This window comes from Parasteatoda tepidariorum, chromosome 7 (assembly GCF_982258835.1).
Source record: "Parasteatoda tepidariorum strain Cologne lab strain chromosome 7, Ptep-v5.0, whole genome shotgun sequence".
Classification (NCBI taxonomy): domain Eukaryota; kingdom Metazoa; phylum Arthropoda; class Arachnida; order Araneae; family Theridiidae; genus Parasteatoda; species Parasteatoda tepidariorum.
The window spans coordinates 5,524,834-5,544,282 of record NC_141761.1 but is presented as its reverse complement, the minus strand read 5'-3'; the positions used below and the strand labels follow the sequence as shown (position 1 = coordinate 5,544,282).

The 19,449-nt window shown below is 25.3% G+C and overlaps 1 protein-coding gene across 18 annotated transcripts in view; it reads left to right on the top strand.

The window, feature by feature from the left end:
- Positions 1-19,449, top strand: part of LOC147806772 (uncharacterized) — a 40,654-nt gene that overhangs the window by 6,301 nt on the left and 14,904 nt on the right. For 7 of the 18 annotated variants that reach the window (XR_015435161.1, XR_015435158.1, XR_015435160.1 and 4 more), the window contains 3 exons: positions 6,824-6,988; positions 8,883-8,965; positions 11,196-11,404. Coding sequence is in view for 1 of the 18 variants with exons in the window: in XM_087167163.1 (XP_087023289.1) it covers positions 6,824-6,970 (147 nt within the window). In the remaining 17 variants the exon portion in view is untranslated. Of the gene's footprint in view, positions 1-6,823; positions 6,989-8,327; positions 8,966-9,047; positions 9,209-11,195; positions 11,405-17,714; positions 19,355-19,449 lie in introns of those variants that run through there. The other 11 variants (XR_015435153.1, XR_015435152.1, XR_015435154.1 and 8 more) reach the window with 7 other exon arrangements.

Genomic DNA, 19,449 nt, shown 5'->3' with positions numbered 1-19,449 from the left:
ATATAAGTATAGAATAATTCTTAATAAATTTAGCTTAATAAAGTTTATCTTCTTTAATTTTTTGTTTTATGAATAATTTTATAAATAAATTTAAACGTGGAATTTATAGTTTTAGTTTTATCTTTTATATTAAATTTACAAATTCAATGTAAATGAACAAAACCTGTTTATGAACTTAGTTTCAACAAATTTCATAAATTTTAATTTTATTCTCTGTGATAATTAAGGATTTCTTCCATTTCATCCAGTTTAGTGCTTGACACGTGCTTGCATTACAAGCTATTAATTTTAGTGCAATCATTACTAATAATAATTCAAAATATTATAATTTTATTGAAAACTATTTAAAACAGCACTAATTCAAGGAATTAATTTTTATGATGGGTCGCTCCTGGGAGAGCAACCCCCCTGTGTAAAGAAGGGACAGTGAGTAAACTTTGTTTTTGTTTTTACGAAAATAATTCGAAATAATATTTTCATTTAAGGTTTGTTATAGTAGTGTAAAGATTAAAGTGTTAAAATTCTGAGTCGGAAACTTAAATCCTTTAATTTTCTATTAAGATATGTTTACTGGACTGTTCTAAATTGATTATATGGGGAAATTTATTTGAGCTAAGTCAAATAAAGAATGAATAAGTCAATACGGCAAAAGAATTACTCATCGTAAATTACTCAAAGTTGAATTACAAGTTCTTCAAAATAAATATTCTACAATAAATATGGATATCAAAATAATTTTTTTTTTTTTTTACAAAATAAAGAGTTAAATTTTAACTTAACTATGTCGTATTTGTTAAACTTCTTTATTCCTACTATAATTGCAAAATTTATTATATTTAACTATAAATAAACTAAGATTAAGTTACTAGATATCAGATATTATTTATATAGAATTTTATTTGAAAGGTTGATTTGAACTGTTTTCTAAAAACAGAATTAATCCAAAAATGATTATTAAAATAAAAAATTAAAAAAAGTATGTGTTATTAAGAGAAAAAAATATACTATACAATTACAATTTTATGCGCTTAATAAAAGGATTAATAAAAGTTAAAGAATACTATTTGTTTAATAACATGAGAGAATTGTGATTGCACTATTCTGATCACTGGATACCCATTGATCATTTTTTTTCTAGGATAGATTTTTCATAAGGTCATCATAAATTACAAAAGGTCTCTAAATTAATTTTTGTCATTTTTTCAGCCAATGGGCTAAATTGATTTTTAATTCCAGCCAATATACGTTTCGTAGAACAATACAAAATTCTTTTCTTTCTTCAGTATTAATATTTATATAATAATTGCTGCCAAAAAGGAGAACAATAGTTGTGTATAAGTTAACTGTAAAAAGGGTATATAATTGCTTTAAAGTAATTCAATGTAAAACTATTAAAAATATGCTGTGGTGAAAATAAAAAGAAAAAACTCAGTCTGTAAAACAATGAATTCCAAGAGTTTCAAAAATTATCTTCTTTATTTTTTATTATATCATTTCGAGATGCTTTTATTAATGCTTATATTATCATGATTTTTTTCATGACTCTTAGAATTCTTTACTTAAGATAATAGTGTTGAAGTTGATCTAATCGAAAAGTTCGAACGTATGAGAACCTAGAAAAATAACATTGCCACTGACCAATTCTAAAAATTTCTTTTTATATGAAGTTGGAAAAATAAACTGCATTGTTAAATTAATGTGAAACGAGCAGATATTAATAAATTTCCTTCTCCATCAGAAAACTGAAAAGGTCACTGACACCGCCACTGTTTTGGGGTTTTCAACTCAACGTTACATTTTGTCAAACACTGTTAGATTTAGAAACTTCAAATTACGAAGATATGTAGGAAATTGAATGAAGATTACAATGGAATTAAAAAATAATTCTAAAATTAAGTCAAGATTATTTTTACTCTTAAACTTGTTGGAAAAATAACATATGGGCCGCTCTATGGCAGCAAGAATTCAGCTGCAGAAGTTAAATTTGGTCTGCTGAAAGAGTCAAATTTGTTTATAAACGTAACATAGAGTCTTTATTTGCTTTTAGAAACTCTTATTTGTTTGAAAATTATTACAATTTAAAAGGTTCTTTTTAATTTTTTCTTTAACTAATAAATATTTATCGATTGTTGTAGAAAAATTTATCATTTACGCGATTTTTATAATATCCCTCTTGACTTAATATCAAAAATAGCAAAAATAAAGAAAAAATATTATATAGAAAAAAATTAGGTGTTGCCAAATATAAAACTTCGACATTTCATACCGACATTTGAAAATTTATGTAGAATAAAGAGAAATATGAACTGTTTCCTATATGATCTGCTAACAAGAAAAAATTACTTCTAATTTATTAATTCTTATTGTGTCGCACATTCTGCCTTTCTAAATGTAATTTTTTTAAGCACAGTTATTTATTATTCAAATCCAGCTATCCTTTTTATTTTGTTACAATTAACAATTTAATATAATGTACTTAAATAAAAGTGTAATAATTTTATATTTTGTAGACAAAATGGTTTTTAATCGATTTTTCAGGAAGAAAAAAAAACTTTTAAGTACAATGTTGAAGAACGGTTTGTGCCCAATGCCACTAGTTCTGAGAAAAAAAATAACAAACAAACTTCAGAATGATAAACTGCTTTTTCCAAAGAACATCTTCAATCCGTAATAACTCTCGGCGAAACCGTTTTTCCTTGTTTTTCATTTGTCAAAACTTAGTAATCCTTAAAATGCAACTGCTGGCAATCCGATCGTAATTTTTATTGAAAAAAAGTGGAAGAAAACGATTGGTACTTGATCTTCAATTATTTCAAACTTGATGAATGAGATTCAACTACAGGGATTATCGAGCGTAGCGAACAAGTGACGGTGCCTCCATGTAGAAAACAAGGATACATAAAAATAAATTGTGCCGAACAACTATTATCAGTAAGCGGTTCAATTGATAAAAATTTATCTGCTGCAGTCAAGGTATAAATTATCGTCACTATCTGAAAAACATTTAATATATTTAAATACTATTTGTATGTTTACGAACTATGACCTGTTTTTGATTTTTTTAAAATTATCGTCAAACTTTAACGGATTTTAATAAATTAATTCGAAAAGAACTGCTCTCTTTAAAAAGGAGGTATGAAAATGATTCGTTGGATTCGTTTTGTACTATGAAAATTGCAAAGTCGATTCAGCAGCATGAAATACTTTTTCATTTTTCACCAGTTTATGGTTAAAAGAGCTCCACTTAGTTCTAATTACATAATCATTCAATTTTGTCTAAATAGTTATGTCTTTTCGAAAATATTGATTTGCAAATTGACCGTAAATTTCAAACTATACCAACAATTTAATTGGGCAAACAGATAAAATTTCGGTACTCTTACCGTTGTTTTCATATTTCAGCCATATTTCTGCTATTATTTCCTAAGATTTAAAACAAAGCACAATTTTAAAATTTGTTAACCTAAAACCCCTTGTGAGAAAAAACAATATTTTTAATTCATGTATAGGAAACATTTTGCAAATGACATTTGACAATGATTCAATGTGTAATTATTATTTTGTATTGTTATGTTTCTTTCATTTTCCTACAACTAGGGAATATTACTGGTGAATGAGTAATTTTTCACAGAATGTATTTTTATTTAAATCTTATATCGACTTCGTAGAAGAAAAAATCGGTAACTTTTTTTAAATCATGCTGTAACTTTTGTATTTTTTCCAGCTTTAAATACGATGCTATTTTTATTAACACTTGAATTGAAGTATGTGATGAATGTAAGTGTAGAGAAAGATTGAAACAGAGAAATTTAATGTTTAATTTCGTTTAATTTTTTATTAAAAGAATTGAGTTTTAAAATAAAACTCAATGACGCAATTCTGGTTTTGAATAACTATACCCTACAAGACCCTACTCTTTATATTTTCTGCCATCTATCTGCAGAACTCGAAAACACGTCTAAAATAAAAAATTAAAAAACAGCGCCATCTGTATTGCATTCAAAACAGTTTTTTTTCCTTAATGTATATAAACTATTTTAAAAATAAATATAATGCTGCATGAAGAAATATTTTTGTTATACAAATAAAAAATAAATATAATTAACATTTTGAAAGTATAATTTTTATTTTTATTTATATTCTTTATTATAAGTTTTAAAAAAAAAATTTTTTGCTTAGTATTTTGAAGTTAAATTAATAAAAGTATCCTAGTGTATTTTTATTATTTAAAAACGTATTTTAGGAATAAAATTTCCTAAACAATTACTACTTTCAAGTATTGCTTAAAAGTTTAGGGAAAAAAAAGTTATTTACTTTATTAGACTAAACATTTGCTATAACAATCAGAAAATTTAAACAAATTTTTTTGAAAATTCAAAATTCTTAAGACCATTTAAACTGTTTTGAATCCAGTTTTTGAGAAGTAAGTGATTAAACTAAGATATTAAGTTTAAAATGAACATTAAAATAAAAAACAGTTTATATAAATAAAAAGTTTACTAAAAGTTTTGTAATAATGAATGTATACCATTTAAAAAATGGTATACATTCATTATTACAAAATACTAAAATTGTAATAAAAGTTAGTAAATTAATGTAATAAAAAGGATATTTCATTAAAAATCCTTGCTCTAAATTCAAGAAATTTATAATTTCAAGGAGGATTTAAGCAATTTACAATATATTAATTTATTTTTTTTCTATAAATAGATTTTTTTATTTACATGAATTTTAAACTTACCTATTCATTTTTATTTTAAAGAAGGTTTCAAAAAGGAATCTCTGGAAAAAAATTTGTGTTAATTTCATTTGGGGCTTACAGTAATAATTTTTAAGCGACCAAAACATAACCAATGGGAAAAGTTTCCATATCGCTTCCTCCTAAAATGCCAAAATACAAACAATAATGGACCTTTAACCTTTTTTTGCTATCATATAAAATTACTACTTAATTTTTTTTTTACCATGAATTATAAAAATGATAGATTTTTTGTTGAATCCTTTAACGTTAAAAATAAATGTATCCCTTATTCAATAAAAATAATAATGATAAGTCTTCAATAAAAGAAAGTCTTCAATGAGTATTCAATTCAATAAGTCTTTCTTAAGTACATGTTTAATACAATAAATTTAACAGAATTTTATAATAAGCAATCGAAAAAAAAAACTTTTTCTCAATGAACAAAGGAATTGTTCTAGTTATAAGTTTTAATATTTATTCTTATTTTTAAGGGAATATGTATTAAATTTTTCTAGAAAGTAAGAATATATTATATTTCGAGTTAAAAATTATACTTCAGAAAATGATTTCAAAAATAAAAAATAAATAATTATATATATATTTATTTAAAAATTGTAATAAAATTTAAAATAATTATTTTTTAATAAAATTCTTTTTTTTTAAAAATATAATAGGTAATGCTGCAGAAAGTATATTTAGATTACAGTAAAATAATAAAATTCTAGTTTTTAATATTCTATGTAAAAAATTAGCAGTTTTCAAAGAAAATTAAAATAATCAATTTTTTTCTCTCAAGAAATACGGTTAATGGTTTATGGATTTTTTCCCCTTCTATCCTGATTTTTTCAAAATTTTGAGTTAAAAGCACATTTTTTATCAACTCTGCATCTATTCATTATTAATCTATTGTAACATTGCAATTAATTAACAGTATACAATAAAGGTCCTGTAACTAGTTTAGTGTAAGAGGCCAAACAACCATTTTATTTTTCGGGCCTGTTTAAGTGAAGAGTTATTCCGCCTCTTCCTGAAATGCCTCAAAACAAACGATAAAGGACCCTATTGTACTTGCCTTTTGCCGTTATCCTACCTAGAATGCCAGCTTATGGCCTTACGTTTGCCGTAAGGTGTGTGCTTACTGGGTAGTCTGCATAGTAAGTCTTTTTTTCTAAATTATTGTCATCATCAATAATTAATTGGATTATTGTTTCTTATATTTATTTTGATTGAGCTTTTGTGTTTTTGAAATAGGAGAAAAGCTAGGTTTTAAGTATTTTGATTTTATTATTACAATCATTTGGTCTGTAATAAATTTATTTTATACACATTAATTTGCATTTCTGCAACACAATACTTACCCATACTTGTTAGATGTATTTCAGTTTCTTTTTTATACAGTAAAGCCTACTAAGTTTATGTTATGTCTAAGTTGACCTCTTATCAAGAACCAAATTCATCCTATTTTGAAACAGAGGACAAAACTTTTGTAACTCATCCATCTTCCTATTTTCTTCTTCTTTTTTTAATGAATTTTTAAGTCTGGAATATTCAGTTTTTAGAATTTATGGAAAAAAAATTAACCTAAAATAGTTCAAAGAATTAAATTATTTGACTTTTTAGTTGATAATAAATAAAATAAAATTTAATAGAAAAAGGGGGGAAATTAGAGAAAATTGGCATTAGGAATTATTGTTTTAATAAAAAAATTTTGTAACACCAAAAAAAAATGAAATTAAAATTGATGTAAGCTCTTATCTTAAAAGATCTTTACTGGAAATAGGAATTAATAGATAAACATAGAAATTTTTACTATCTGAATGAGCTACTATAGTTATGCATTGCAAGTGGTCAGCTTATATAGTACTGTAAACTGCAATAAATTGAAGTGAAATACAGTTGACAAATTTATAAAAAAAATTAGCCGTTGATTTCTTTAAAAATTAAATTATGTTTACTTCTTGAAGTGTATCTGTAATACATTTTCTTTACATTTCTACGCATGTTTTCTGTTCGTGCATATTCTGAAATACATCATAGGTTTAAGTATGTAGATTCATGTATTCAGAACTATTTCTGTTTTAGGGGGATTTTAACACCACTCCAGATAGTCACTTGGGGCCTGCGTGGATTGATAAATTCAGGCTAGACCTGTTGATTACAGATGCTACTACTATTAGAGTCTCAAAACGTTGTAGAGAAAGAGATTTTTTGACCAGAGTATATGACTGAGTTGAAAAAGGTGGTAAAGTAAGTTTACAACTTCCTATTTTCTTAATTATCTTCAGTGTTGCGGATGTTCATCATTGAAATTTCTCTTATTCTCATATTAATTAGCATGAAATTTCAATAACTCTTTGTTATATTGTGCCTTCCAAGGGTCTAAAATGAATCAAAGTGTAAAAGGGCATTAGACAATGCCTGTTAGGCTGAACTTATAAACTGTTTTCTTTTCAGTAAAAACATTTGCCTCAATCTTTATAACCAGGTCAATCAATCAGTTATAACCAGGAAAGAGGTTAAATTGGTTCTATTGAGTAAAAATTTTTGCTTGTTCATTTGTGACATAGAAAATTTCAATCCCTGTCCAGGCACGCAATAAGATTTAAGCAAATATTCATATTTTGGGTATAAACTTGAGTAAACTGTTAACTTTGTTGCATTCATCATCATCATTGGTACAGCAATCCATTTTGGCCTTCTCTAGAACATTTTCCCATATTGTGCTTCTTGTTACCAGGTTAGAGATTTCCAGATTTCAGAAGTCCGGATTTTCGAGGTGGTACTGTATTTCAAATTATAATTTTTTTATAGTGCAACAATATTTTATTTATAATTTTTTTTTTTTTGAGTTTGATAAAATAATTAAAAATTGTATTTAAGTTAGATAATCTGATTTTACTTTTAAATAATTCTAAAACAATTAGTGATAAAAAATGAAATATACAATGCGTTAAAAGTGAAAGCTGTCGCAATTTCACAGGGGACTTTAATATTAGTTAAAAAAAAGTTTCTATTTTATGGCAGTAATGGTAAAAATTAAATTGAATTTTGTAACCATACTTTGTAGCCATGGAAATAATTTAACTTGTGATATTACAAAATTAAAAAAGTTTTTTTTTTATGAATTTTGAATTCCATTCCACATATTTCATTCTATGGATATACAGTAAAAGCCTGGCTGCTCAAAATTTGACTAACCAGAAAGATAAAGAAAGTAGAGCTTTCAGAAATTCATAGTTTATTCTTTTAAAAAGGAAGGTTTGAAAATACACTGTAAAATATTGATGGATTCTTAATGAATACCTCCTCTCCTTCAATATCTCTCAATTATAAACAAGTAGTTAGTTTAGAAAGAGCTGCCCTTCAGTTTTTTTTTTATTTATCCTTAGTAATTTTTTTGAATAACTTTTTAGAGTTTTTTCCTTTATCATTATTTTTTATAAGTGTCAATTACAATAATTTTTATTATTAAAGTGTATAATTTTTCCAGAAATTTATATATTATCTATGAATTCTCATTGTATTTTAAAATATAAGAGAGCCCCCACACAACTGTAACCCTCGTTCATTATTTTTTTATCTGTAGCAATAGAGATTGAGAACCAATTTTGATTAATTTTTCATTTGAAAGGAGCATATGTTGCTATTTTTGAAGAATAGTTTACAATAAGAGTAAGTGTAATTGTTTAGTATAATTATAATTAGCAAGCTGGAACTGACATACTTATATTTTTTATTGCTTTCATAAGTTTCATTATAACCTACATTTTCAATGCTACCTATTTCTCCAAATTTTCTGCTAGATTTTATATTTTTATAATTTTTATATTTAGAGTGATGGCAAATCTAGTTCGGCAGTAGTCCCCTACAATATTTCATTTGAATTCCTAAATTTAATTTAGAATAATTGTAACCATAACTAAGTTTGTAAGTGATTTTTCAATTCTTATTTCTTACAATTTAAGAAAATCAATCTTGCAAAGAGCATAAATTGGCAAAAATTCATTTTAATACAATGAACCTTTTCATTGTACCTAATTGTGGCCAAGTGAAGGGCTACTTTATTTTAAGTGACTTTTTAGAAATTATGTATATGTTAAAAATATTTGTTTAAATCAAAATTGATCATATTTTTTTATAGATAATTATGTCAGGTTATTGTGTATCTGAAACGATTGGTCATAAAGTAGCGGTACCAAGAAAATTGAATTTGAATGCCAGATTGTAAGTTAGTTATTAACTTAGTTGTTACTTTTAATAAATTTGTGATCTGAAGTTCTGTTCATGATATGAGTATTTTAAATAGATAGAGGTTAAAATGTCTGTGCAGTATATGTTCACTGCACATGCTGATACTAAAGGAATCATTAGAACTAATTCAGCATTGTGAGCCATCTAAAGTCTTGCTGGTGCACGGAAAAGCTTCGAAAAGGGAGTTTTTGGCAAAGAAAATCACCCAAGAACTTGGTATAAAATTGCATCTAAGTTCTTAAATACAAGAAAATAATTAGAAATTTTTTTGAAGCATATATAGAGGCATTTTTTAATAGTTTTGCAAACTGTCCTCCATTCAGATGCTTAATTTAAAAGAATGTGTAAGAAGATTAAGAAAAGTAGTTTCTTCATTGCTTTGATTGATAGCAATGCTATTTAACAGCATGTAGTTTTATTTCGAGAGATAAATTTGTAGTTATCAGCTTTGCCAGATTTTGTTTATTTATCCTGATTCATTAAAAATTCTCCTGATTTTTGTATATTCTGTGAAGTTTCCTAAAATTCAGCAATGTATGCTAGGGAAAAAAAAAAGGTAAAGAATGTTTGTGCCAGCTTTCCTTTGATACACCAGTATCTGTGCAAGTTGATACTTCATTAAATCTATTGAAGAAGCAGCTCTTTGTAGAATTTGGTAAATTACTAGTTAAATGTTTTTCATAAATGAAATTTTATAAAGGTAAAGTTCTCTTTTATGTGCTTCATATTGGAAATATGAATTTAAATTACTATATTAATGAAGAGAGATTCATGTAAGACTATTTATACTTTTTTGTCCAAAACCTTAAATTTTTTACATTTAATCCTGCAAACATAAATAAATTAAAAACATTTTATATTAATGAAATTCTTATGCATTAAGAATTTTTAATGTAATCATTACAGTATTAAAAAAATATATTAATATTATTTTTTATTTATCTTTTAATAATAAAACTTTTCCCTTTTTTAGTATATATTTTTCAAATACAAATACTTTGGTTTTGTCCAGAAATAGAGAATTCTTGTTTACTCATAAAGGCTTTCCCATTCAATTAGAAAAAGTTATATTTCTCAGATCTATACCACATAACTATTCATTTGGATTGCACACTTACAGACATTGCACTAGTTTAAACCTTTCATAATGGATAAATTGAAATATTTATTAGAAAACTGTAAACTTTTTTTCTTACACATTAATGAATATTGAGTGTAGCTGGTTCCTCTGAGTTCTGTTAAAAATACATGACTATTTCTATTATTTTCTATATTTGATCATTTGTGTTCTGACTCAATTTTGACTTAGGGGTTTTCAATTTGCTGAAAGTGTAGTTCTAACATCTGAATGTGAAATGGTTTAACAAAAACCTTGTAAAGAATAATGTTAATTGGACTAATTTGCAGAAATTTTACATTTTTGTTTAACTCCCACAAGGAACAATTTTGTTGTTATGTCTAAAAATATTCAAGCTGGTAATTTTTTAATTTGTGGGTTTAAGCAATATTAAAGCCATTTTACATTAAAATAATTAGCAACATCTAGAATTTAAGAACAAAGCAGTTTTGGTTGAACTTTTAATTTATTATAATTTGTGTGTTATATCATTTTTCCCACTTGATTTAACTAGATAGTAATTAATTTAATAAATTAATTAATATCTTACTAGTAGGAATAAATTTAGCAGATTTAAATTATTTTTCACTGAAAGCAATGTTAAAATTTAGTATTTAAAACAAATAGTTTTGTAATCATTCCTTATTGCAGCATGCAGTCTGAGCATTTCACATTTGGTTATGTTTGTGTAGAACATCTTCCTCACTTGAATGAACAAAAAATGATCACGCAATGAACAAAACGTGTTCATTGAGTAACAAAACCAAAAACTGATTTTTAGCTAGCAAAAACAACATGTGATAGGACAACTTTAGACATTGCATGCTTCGGTGGCTAATTGCATAGGTGTTGAAATGAAATATTTTCCTTCGTGAATTTTTTTTCCATGAGCAATGTTCAATTTCCAAATAGCTTATAATAACTATAAAACCCCTTCAGAAAAAGTGTAATGATTGCATAAGAAATGTCAGCTGATCTCATCTCTAAATAAAATCAGGTGTAAAATGACCAAGTTTGAAATCATTTATTTGAAAAACTACTGAGTTGATTTTCTGAAATATTTTATTTGTTTGAATTATTTTTTAGAATATTTTGTAATAATTAATAATCCTACACATGATCCGTCTACTACTGAGGATGTCAGCACTGTGCAAGCGGGATGCGGATTCGTATTGACCAGCCATCGGTGGGGTTCGAACCCAGTTTACCACATTGGAAGGCGAACGCTCTATCCCCTGAGCCATCACGGCTCTACAAGGCTCATTTGTAAAATGAAGAAACTATTGGGAAATTTGGTAATTTTCAGAATATTATAAAATATTCATATTAATTTCATACTTATGAAAAAAGGCATTATATTTTCTACAAAAAAAGTGATGATCATGTGGCTACTGCAGGCCATATTTTAATCACCACTCATCATATTTAGTTGCCTTGTGATCAGGGGTGACTATTAATTTTGTCCTATACTCTCAAGGCGCAAGGAATAAAAAAGTTTGAAAAAAAGAAAATTGGAATTTCAAAATTATTGCAATTTTTTAAATGAAAAGTCAATACTGAAATTATTCGCCAGTGTTTGTTTTTTTAAATTTCTGTAGCATTTAATTATTTTGTTCTTAATGTTATAACTCATTTAAATGAAAATTTTATATTGCAACATATGTAATTATACATTATATGTATATATGTATTCATTGAACTTAAGTTTTTATTTGAGTGTGGCTATGGTTTAATCATTCTGAAGTTTACATTTTGATTCATAATTCCTACTATTTTTGGTTTCTGATCTCAGATATATATTTTTAAAATGTAAAATATTTTTCGGATATTAAGTATTTATTTTCGAAAATTTATCATACAAAACTTTTGCTACTTATGAATAGTATTCATTCCTTCTCGGCTCCATATTTAGTTGTGCTGTGATGATATCTGAACAATAATGCTTAATGTGTTAATTTAAATTGGTAGTAAATTTTTTAGTTTTTATGTAATTATTAGTGTTTGATTAAAAAGTATAGAGCTTAATATTAAATAGATTTTCAATAGAGTGAAAATATATGCTAATGCTAGCATGCGTGTCAAGTTAATTAGTTTGTTACACTTCTTCCCTTTTTAAAAAAAACCTCTTCTTAAGAACTACTTTTTTTTCTGCGTTTGAAAGATGTTTAATTAACTGCTTAGCTCTAAACCAAGATTTACATGTATTATTTATTACATGAAATATTATAAATAAATAAAATATATAGGTTTTACTATACCTAATGTTTTTGAGAACTGAAATTTATTTATACTTCTAGCAATGAAAATTTATTGCTATTTTCTTTTGTTATTTAAATGTATGTAATTAATTTGGAAATTGATATTTTAAATACATTAAATGATTAATTATTTAATAAGGCATGATTTTAAATCTGATTAGGATATAGCAAGTGAGATTGATAGCAAAAGCACACATATCCATATATAATTTATCTGAACCAAATTTTACTTGAAAATATATTTTATTCCTGAATGATATAACTTTTAAATAATATCTGATAGATTAAGAATTCGAAAAGTTTATCTTCTTTACATACAGGGATGAAGTGGGATACTGGGACCTATCCTAGTGTGCTCTCCATCTTGATTACTTTTTGTTGGAAATAAATAAAAAAAATATATAAAAATTGGTATTAATTTCCCTTTGGTTTAAAGGGAAAAACTTATAAATGTATGTTGATTTGTAAAAAAAATTTAATTTATTGTTTCCCCTTTTCACATTGCTTTTTCTCTGAAAATGTTTTTTTATTTTTGTTCCTTTTAAATTACTCTCTTATACTATTTTATATGTATATTTCAAAAAGTAATTCTTACTCATCTAAATAAGAAAAAAAATGTAGTTTATGAAAAATAATTAAAATACAGTCTCTCCGCATACATATTTCTTTTTTTTTTTAAAAAAAAAGCTAAATAAAAAGACTGTTTTTGAATAAACAACTTGCAAGCTTTTTTCTATAATTTGAACAGAAATTTTTTTTCAAAACTAAGCATTTAACAGTCCGTTTTTTTAAAGTAAAGTATTTATTTAAAAAATAACCTTAAAATTTCATTGATATACCCCTTTCAGAAAAAGAGACACTTATGCAAATTTTACCATGTGAAAATAATCTTAACAATGTAAATATTTATAATAGTTATCAATATTAAATCTATAAACACAGATAATTTTACCATTGTATAATTCTCATTGAATTTTCTTAAAAATGGAATATGAATAAAAAGGCAGTGTTTTTAAGGGATGGTGGCTATTTTTACAGAAAGGGAAAAGAGGGTGCATTTATAAGGATCAAAAGGTAGACAGGGCAGGTTGCCCTTCTAAAATCACTTAAGGAAAACACTGCATATATTCACATATTGATATATAAATATATACATATCACATGACACCCCCTAAAAAGTGCATCTTCCAAGGTATCCCTGCTTACATATTTAAACAAACAGTGAAAACTTATATTTAAAAACTCATTAAATTTTTTATATTGTCCATTACAATGTGTATTTTTATTACAAATCACAAAAGAGTTTGATTTAAACTAATATTTAATTAAAAATTCAGAGCAGAATATTAATAATCAATCTTTCATATGAAACTGAAGGAAAATACAAGTTCTTAATAAATTTAACTCAGTTAAATTTTATTATTTTTAAACAACAGCTATCTCTTGTTTAATTCTCTAAATTATTTTGTATTCTAAAGGTTAAGCTGTGTTTTGCTCTTAATTAACATAATAATTTGTTAATTTAAAAACTAAATTGTATATTTTAATATTTTTCTGTGAAAATGATTTTTTTTTAATTTGACTAAAATATCAAGGAATTTTTAAAAAAATCATTTTTATTTTTTCTAATAGGATGCAGAAAAAAACTTTTTAAACAAAATATCAAATAATTTTAAATTTAAAATAAAAAATATATATTTTTATGTTTATTTTAAGTAAATTAGTTATATAGTTATTTTTTATAAAAATTTACAAGGGAAATTTCCAGTTTTAGTTTAGTCAATTAATATAAATATTAAATTTATAGAATTAATAGAAATGCACATATTTAGGAAATTTTAAACTCATCCTTTATTCTTATAAATTTATTTTATCTAGTTAATACCATTGTCTTGGGAAAAAAGTGATTTTTTCTTGAAAGGGGCTTAACCTTCGCGTAAATCACTTATCATAAAATTTACTTTGTGGTGCTACACAACTAAACCTTTTTACGATACTCTCTATTGTGACAATGTAGCTCCTCTACTGAGTGTCTGAAGTTTTTTTTAAAAATATTTTTCCTATTATCGATACAGTTTAAGTCTTAATGTTCATTTTTTAAAAATTGAAAATTTTTTTATTTCCAAAACTATAAGCAAGACAATTGACGGTTTGATAAAAGTTAGTTAGATAATAATAAAAAGTTATGAAAACCCTGATTTAGGGTATTAACCCAAGGCGGGGGTAAATAGCTATTTATAAATACCATACTCATTGGGTATTTATCCGACTCACCTCTATACCCATACAGTGTTGGGCTAAATCAGAATAGAAAAACTCTTAATAAATATAAAACAGTAACTATAAATTTGCTAAACTTCCTTTAACTGCTGATATTTTTGTAGTCTTATAAAATTTGCTTATTTATCTTCATTATCAATGATGGTACATATTTTTTTTAAAACTATTTAAAGTTAGAATTTTTTTTTTCGTTAATAAAAATAAATGGTTATAATAAAGTTTGCATAAAACACTGAAAATTTACAAGTTTTATACCTCATTATTTTGCAATTTTTTTTTTTTTTTTTTTAAAAATCATACTAAGCAGAGGAATTTTTTTAGAGGAAAAACTCAAAAACAAAGGTTAAGCTCTTGGGCATCAAAAGGAATTAAGCAATTTGCAATCAATCACCTAATTATTCTTTAGTTTAATGAAAACAATCACAAATTTATCTTAAAAATTTAAAAATAGGAAATTAAAGCAAGGTTTATGTGTCAGATTTTTAAAGTAAAAAATTTCTATTAGCTTCACCCATGTTATTTTCTCTTTGCTTAGTCAAATGAAGGTATACTGCGAAATAGAAATTTGGAATACATGTTTTGGTAGAATATAGATTAAATCCATTAGATTTTAAAAATACTTTAATGATTCTAAAATTCTCAATGATTCTTTAAAAAGAATTATTATTAAACTAGCATGGTCTAATAATAATTCTTTTTAATGATATTGAAGCAGGTTTGGGTCTTGAAATATCTGTGCTTATTCTGATTCATTATTTTTAATCTAGCAATGTACACAAATACAAAATAGAAAAAATCATTATAATGATGTACAAAATGTTATATAGCTATTATAGAATTTTATAAAGTTTCTGAATAAAAACTTTTTGTCTTTTATATTTTTATATATTTCTTTTTATTCTTCTCAACTAAATCTTTCTTAATTGAAATCAATTTTTTATTTGATAACAAATAAAACTCATTTTAGTTAGCTTACTTTGATTTATTTAGTGACTTATTCCTATGAATTTTGTTTATTAATATGAATTTAAAACAAATGAGATCTTAAAAAAAAGCTCTTCAAACTCATGTCTATAGAAATAAGAAATATATCGTATCTTTATTTTTTTTAAAAATAAAACTCTTCAAACTTATGTCTATATAAATAAGAAATATATTGTATTACAGAGTTTTTCTTATGAATAAAATAAGGGCAGGGTATTTCCTCTCTGAAAAAAGCTTTATCAGCTTTCAAAAGGCTCTCACATCGAAAATGTTAAAATGTGTATTATTATGTATAACTGAATTTTATCCTAGACAATTTTTAAATTACCATCTCATACTATCTTATGAGTATATTTCAAGAAGTAATTCTTTTTTGTTATCAAAATATGAGAAAAATTGTAGTTTATAAAAATAATTAAAGGCATGCTAAATAGCAATCTCTGTGCATGTTTTTTTTTCAATAAAAGAACTAACAAAAAACGATTAATTGATAAACAACTAGAAAGGTTTTCTCAATAATTTTAACTGAAAATTATAAGAAAATAAACTTTTAATAAAAAAAAAATTAAATCACTTATAAAAATTAATATCCCCCTTCCACCTGCCCCAAAAAAGATACTTATTAGAAATTTGACTAGTTGAAAATAATCCAAGCAAAGTAAATGTTTGTATAAGTAATCTGAATTTTACCTATAAGCACATAATTTTACCAATATAATTATTAGTTAAACAATGAATTAATTTTTTTCAAAATAGAATCTGAATAAAAAGACATAGTTTCTAATGAAGGGTGTCTTATTTTTATAAAAAGAGCAAAGAGTGTACATTTATTGGGATCAAGGGGGGGGGGCAGTTCGCCTTTCAAAAAACAGTTAAGCAGAACACTGTATTAAAATATACTGTTAATGAATTTCTTATAACTAAACATTGCCATTTTAGAATGTTTTTCAATGGCCTTGAAAAATTATATTTAATGAAGATAAGATTTTGCCTTTTCCGATCAATGATACAAAGAATGTTACACTTTTAGTTTACTGTATCTGAAAGAAAATTCTGAAGCTCTTTCAACTCTTTTGTATCTTTGAATTATTAGTTATGTTATGTCATTAATATTTTTAAAAGTTTCCTGTTGTTGTATCAATTTAAAATAAAAAATTTTATAATTACCTATTTATTATAATGTAATATTATATATTATAGAGTTATGTTGTCTTCATTTCCAAATTATAAAGTTTCTAATAGTGTTCTAAGTGCTAAACCTTGTTTATTTCCATTTTATTTGTCCTTTTACATTGTTTGGTCAAATCAGTTAATGCTTTTCCTTAGTATTATCACATTATGATTGCTTTAAACTAGAGGCCTTTCAAATATTATATAAGAATATTTTGGACAATTTTGAACACCTTATCAGCATAATTAAGTAAATTGCAAACCTTTTTCCATGTGTCAATATGTTGCATCAGCCCCTGGTTTTCACTTTGATTTTTACTGTACTAATTTAATTTAAGGATAAAATTCTAATAAAAGATATTAACTTTATATAAATCAAATTTTATATCAAGTTAATATGAAATTTAAAAAAATACTCCTCTTTCCTTGCCATTTTTTTTACTATAAAAATAGTTCTAGGTCAGTTAAATGAGAGTCTGATTTAAATTTTGGAAAAGACCCTTATCCTTATTTACCCCTCTCCTGTGATTGGATATCAAAATACTAGTAGGGTGTGGGAAAAGTGTAAAGGAAGTAATTAGCGAAACCATGTCTAATAATAGACTTGTTTTAACCATGCATAGCATGCACTAATTTTAAAATGTGTGGTTTTTGAAACTTTTTTTTTATTTGCTAATGTGTGAAAATTGAAGTTTTATTCCAATTCAGAAAATCTGATAATTTGTGATGTATTTAATCTATATAGCTATCAAATATGAAATGGTAAAAAAATTTGCACCAACATAATTTTTAAAAAACTACAATGAGAAAATTCTTGAAGGTCAAAAAGGAATACATAATTTTTCCCTTTGGCTTTTTCTTGCTAGATTATTTTTCACTTTGATATTTAGTAAGCTAGAATTTTTAGCAAGAAATTTTCATTTCTGTACATAGCTTTATAGTTGCCGCTCGGTATGCGGTGTTTTTTCGAAGTTTAAGTGTAGTCACTGCGTTAGCTTCATTTCACTTTTTTATCATTTTATATTCAGTTTTATACATTATATTTTTATCCCTCATAGGTAAATATTCCGTGAATAAAGAATTAAGCATAGTGTTTAATATGAAAGTGATTTACAAATGATGGGCCTCATTACGGTGATTTGTAAATAACTCATCAGAGTCTGCATTGAAATGCTTCCTGAATCATACTGAGTATTACATGCTATTAAGTGTTTTCCGAATCAGGCATCACGATTCTTATTCAAGTGATTTACGAATCACACACTGAGATTCATGTTTGAAGGATTTAAAATTTGCCTATTGCAAATAGCATTAATGGGATTTAAAAATTACTGTTTGCAATTTTTATCAAAGTGATATATGAATCTCCTTTTGCATTTAATGATTACTAGATTATGCATCATTTTTTACATAAAAATCATTACCAAATAATGTGTTGTGTTTTGCATTGAAGTAATCAAAGAATCATGTGACAAAGTTTGCATTTTGATGATTTATTAATCACTCATTGCTATTTATGACTTGTTACTTTGTGCATTTTTCAAACTTTATTGTTTGCTATTCATATATGCTTCGATTTACGGTACATACGTTGCATTTCAATTTGCAAGTTATATCTTGTACATAATTTACGTCATCTTTAAGACTTGCTTCATGTTTCATGTCATTATATCTATGGGCAACATATTGCACTTTATATAAGCACCTTTTAAAAAAACTAGTCATAGTGAATTATAATAAAAAAATTTGCAATTTATGATTTATTTTAAGGAAACTATAGTTTTGTAAATCTTAAGTTTTTTATCTGTCAAAATATTGTACTACAAAGGATTTTATTGTGCCCAAAATACTTTACTGATATTCTGAGATGTTGTGTTTTTAAAATTGAAACAGATATGCTAAATATTAGTTTTCAAATTCTTATATGCTTCATAAATTGTTAATGGATAGTCTTACCAGTTCTAGTCTTTAAAAGTTTGCATGTATGCTAATGTCAATTCGAGGTATTTTGTTAATTAAACCACTATGCAACTGTTAATTCATTTGCATTAGTAGATATGAGCAACACATATTTAAAAATTGCCAGAACTATTAAACAATGTAAAATTGATACAATTAATATATACTCCAATGTTATAAAATCTAGTGGACATGTATTTTAGCATACTAACTGTTACTGAGTAGGTCCTTCAAAGTGATTGAAAAATCCTAAAATCATTGTTATTATTTTTTTTAAACTTATTTATTTATTAATTTTGAAAATTGCGTGGGATTGAATTTGAGAGGGGTAAATTTTGGTTCGTTTAGACTTTCCCTTTTTGCTGAAATGTTTGGGTTTGGATAGAATATTTATTATCTCTAACTTGTTTTTCTAGAAATGTTTGCAGCTATTTAATGTTTTATTCAATTTAGAAATTATTTTAAGAACAAAAAAATATCAGTAGCTATTGTTGATCGAAATGGGTTGCAGGTGGCGTTGAGCAGAACTCACTACCTATGGCAACACTTCGCATGCTTTCCCCATTAGCGTGTGGAGAGTCATAGAGTAAGAAAGTACGTTAGTTTCTCTCTTGATTTGTAAATAGATTAAAGTCTTTTAAGTTGGAAAACTATGTGGAACTGAAAATTACATTAAACATAGTTCTAAA